General features: G+C 29.4%; 1 protein-coding gene across 1 annotated transcript; it reads right to left on the bottom strand.

Annotated features, from left to right (window-relative positions):
- LOC17878874 lies at positions 1-857 on the bottom strand. Its single transcript, XM_006285710.2, has 2 exons — positions 534-857; positions 1-451 (listed from the first exon to the last, which is right to left on the bottom strand). Exons 1-2 carry the CDS (start codon positions 818-820, stop codon positions 166-168), a joined length of 573 nt encoding a protein of 190 aa, XP_006285772.2. The 5' UTR covers positions 821-857; the 3' UTR covers positions 1-165.
- Positions 858-3767: the final 2910 nt, after the last annotated feature.

Here is a 3767-nt window from a genome sequence, read left to right as displayed (position 1 = left end):
TTGTTATCCAATTATTCTTCCATATTATTTTATTTTTTACACATATATAATGTAATTAAAAAAATATATGCATGAAAACCAATAACAAATATCAAACCATTAAAAAAAAAAACCTATGTTTCTTCAATACATAAACTTTTAGAGATAAAGGAGAGAATGTAGAGGTCATGCATGATAGACGTCGCATCTTGGGCTCTGAGACGTAGTCATCGCCATCGTCCGAGAGCTCGAATCGAACCGCAAGACAGCTTCATTACATGCAAAGGTGATTGTCCCTCTGCTTTTCTTTCTGCAATCGGGAAAAACAAACCGCGATGCAAACCGCACTTCACCCCTTTCTTTAACAATTTCATCAGAAATGTATTTTCCAGCTACACCGTTGATATCGTTTTCTGAAGCAACCACTGATACTTTAAGCAACTGAGGCCAATTGGGCTGCAGATTCTGGTACCTGAAACAATGCATAACGAGTTTGTAAATTATGTGCTTCATATATAGCTAGCTGCCTAGAAACAACAAACTATTAATATAACCTTTGTGGGGATGATGTAGCAACGACAACATCTTTGTGAATTATAAAAGCTTGAAGGTCTCCTTCGATACATGTGTAGTAAGCAGGAAGCTCTCTGGGAGTTCTGATAAGTAAATCCCACTTGGCACTAGTAGGATTCTCTGTTGCAGTAAATTTCATAGAAGCTATTGTAATTTTTGGCCGACTCTCATCAAAGCCTGCAATCGCAACAAAAATAATGACGATCATTCCCAAACCAACGAAGACCATCACCAACGTCTGACTCTCCTCTTTATTCTCACTCACCATTCTCTTTGAGGGGAGAGCACAACGAAGATTAGAGATGTTTGAGTCTCTCTAATTACAGATTGTAAAAGAAAATTGCATCATAAGCATTATATATAGACTTTCGTTTCTTGTATAAGACTTCCATGAAATAATTTTAAAACGTAAAACAAGTAAAACATAATAATAAAATCTAAGGAAATTAATTCTAGTTCAAGATTTGAGAAACTTTAATATGATCATCCTGATAAAGAGAATGGGAACTTTATTTCACATATCTTAGTGAATTACTTAAAACAAAATTTTATCAGACTAATGTTTATTTTTCTACACTAAAGATAAATTCTGAAAAGTGTAAATCTTTTAATCAAATTATCAAATCATTTGTATGCAACAAATTTAATATAATCATCTAAGTAAAATAAGAATCATATAAAAATATTATTTGTATACACTAACACAATTTCCAAAACAGTAGAACTTAATTGTTTTCTGATTCTGTATTTATGATTCTTCCACATACATTTTCAAATATTTAGTTTTTGCCCTAAATGTCCCTAAACTTCGTGGGTTTCCCCTATGATTTCTAAATTTTACGGCTTTTACAATTTACCAAAATGAAAAATCACGTCAACATATAAAGAGCTTACTTGTTGTTATGAAAAAGAGTGATCTCTTATATTATTTTGGTCTCACTCTGTATCAAAAAAAAAAAAAAAATCAGTAGCCGACCAAAAAAAAGAGAAAAAAGAAAAGGGTGATCCATGTTGGACCGAATCTGACTCTGAGGCCTCTCAGTCATTTTGGGTTATAAAAGGTCTAAAGCCCATTATTACATAATTTTTTGGAGTGTAAAAACAAGTTGAATATCATGTTTGCTTTTCTACAAACATAATTTATTTTACATTGTATGTAAAAACAAGTTAGATTTATGACATATCTAATAATCACATACTAGGTTTGAATTCGCGGTATACTGCGGAGGAATTTTTTTTCATCTGATTTATAATGTATTTTCTACACTTTTAAAAATATGTTTCTGATTTATGGTGTTTTCTTGATAATTAACATAGTTGTAAATTCTATATATTGTTATTTAGTTATTGTATTTGTAATTGAGTTGTCAAAGCGGATTTGCCTGTCGGGTTAGACTCGTCATACGATGGGTCAATAAGCATTTTAACCCGTTTGATTCGCGAGTAGCATATATAAAACACAAACACTTTAGGCTAGTGTAAGAGGATTTGTGGATTGGTCAAACAAATTTAGCTAAATACTTTTAAATTTAATATTATTCAAAATAAATATAATATTTTCTGAGAGTAATATTATATATTATATTATAAAGATTATAATTTTAATTTATAGAAAAAGTTAAATTATCACATATTCTCATAATTTATACTTGATTACCTATGTAAAAAAAATATTTAAAAATATTACATTATATTTTTAATAATAAATAATGACATGAAACTGGCATATCAACCAACAGACAAACATCCATTGAATCCTTAACCTACCACAGAAAAACCTATGACAACTGCTTATTTGTGGGTTTAACATTTTTAATGTGTATCTAAAGCCGTTACTAATATTTGTAAAGATGATGAACTCTTTACACCCGTTACTAATATTTTTAAAGATGAGGAAGTTTTTACAGCCGTTACTAATACTGTATTTGTTTTGTTTTATATTTATTTGGAATATTATTTGTATCTAAAGCTATTTGCAGTAGATATTTTATCAAATACATATACGGAAAACATGTGTGAAAATACTAATATTAAGCCACAATTATTAATTATTTATAAGATTTGTTAGCATCTTTAAATTGATCACGGCTAAGTACATAGATTTAAAAGTTAAAACTATACACATTTACACATCATAAATTTAGACATACATGTCATCGAGTGAGGTCACGAAAATTATATTTTGTATTCTGTATTGTTTATTAAATATAATATTAAAATAAAGGTAATTTATTTATTTGGTTTTCGAAACCAGACTCAGTTACAAAAAAAAAAAAGTATTAAGAATGGTATAAGAAAAACACTTGGTAGGAAAAAAAAAAAAAAAAAACTCAAAAGACCAAACCCAAAACCAGATCTGAGCGATGACAAAAAAAAAAAAGAAGAAAAAAGAAAAAAGAAAAAAAAACCAATGTTCGTTGACTACTTGTGGATGACAAAAAAAAAAAAAAAAGTGGTGTACTTGTGTTTCCTCCACGTTTTGAGAAATGTTTGCATTGTTTCGATCATTATATTTATTTATATAGGCTGTAACGTGCTTTAAGGTTTTGGTTAGGAAAAGTAATAAGCCCATTAGAATAAGGCCGACGCCGATGTTTTTGAAGCCCAAGGAAAAATGTTGAGTTTATAGTTTTTACACCGGATCGAACGTACCTTGTGTGAGTGGAATAAATTGGCGGGTCCGCGCGCGGGTCGAAAGCTAATCGGGTCGGATTTTTCAATTGATTTGACAAATTTACTTGAATTACCCTTGTTAATTTTAATTAAGTTTCTCCTTTCACAGAAATTGAGAGGTAATTTTGGAAATTTTTTGTCATATTTTAGAAATGTCAAATGTGTACTTCTTTTTTAATATATAAGAGGATATTCATATAAGTTTAACTTGTCCAAAAACCTAAAACTATGGTGAGAGAGAAAAACCATAAACTAATCATAAAATTAAAATTAAAATACAATGTGAAGACAATTTAGAACTTATATAAGTTTTCTAAGGATCAAAGAGCTAGAAATTAATGTTTATCAAAAGTTATCTGATTAATTGAAATTCCTAGCCATTAAAAACTATGTGTGGACGGTGGTATGGGAAAGAATATTTTTTTTTCTCCTTCAAACTTACCACAAAAGTAAATATCACTTTGAATTTTTGATATATGTGTTGTATTATTTCTATTACTATCAAAAGTATTAGAAGTGTTACTGAATCAGTATAACACACT

This window comes from Capsella rubella, unplaced genomic scaffold (assembly GCF_000375325.1).
Source record: "Capsella rubella cultivar Monte Gargano unplaced genomic scaffold, Caprub1_0 scaffold_7, whole genome shotgun sequence".
Classification (NCBI taxonomy): domain Eukaryota; kingdom Viridiplantae; phylum Streptophyta; class Magnoliopsida; order Brassicales; family Brassicaceae; genus Capsella; species Capsella rubella.
Note: the sequence above shows the minus strand (reverse complement) of the source record. Positions and strands in the feature narration are given on the sequence as shown.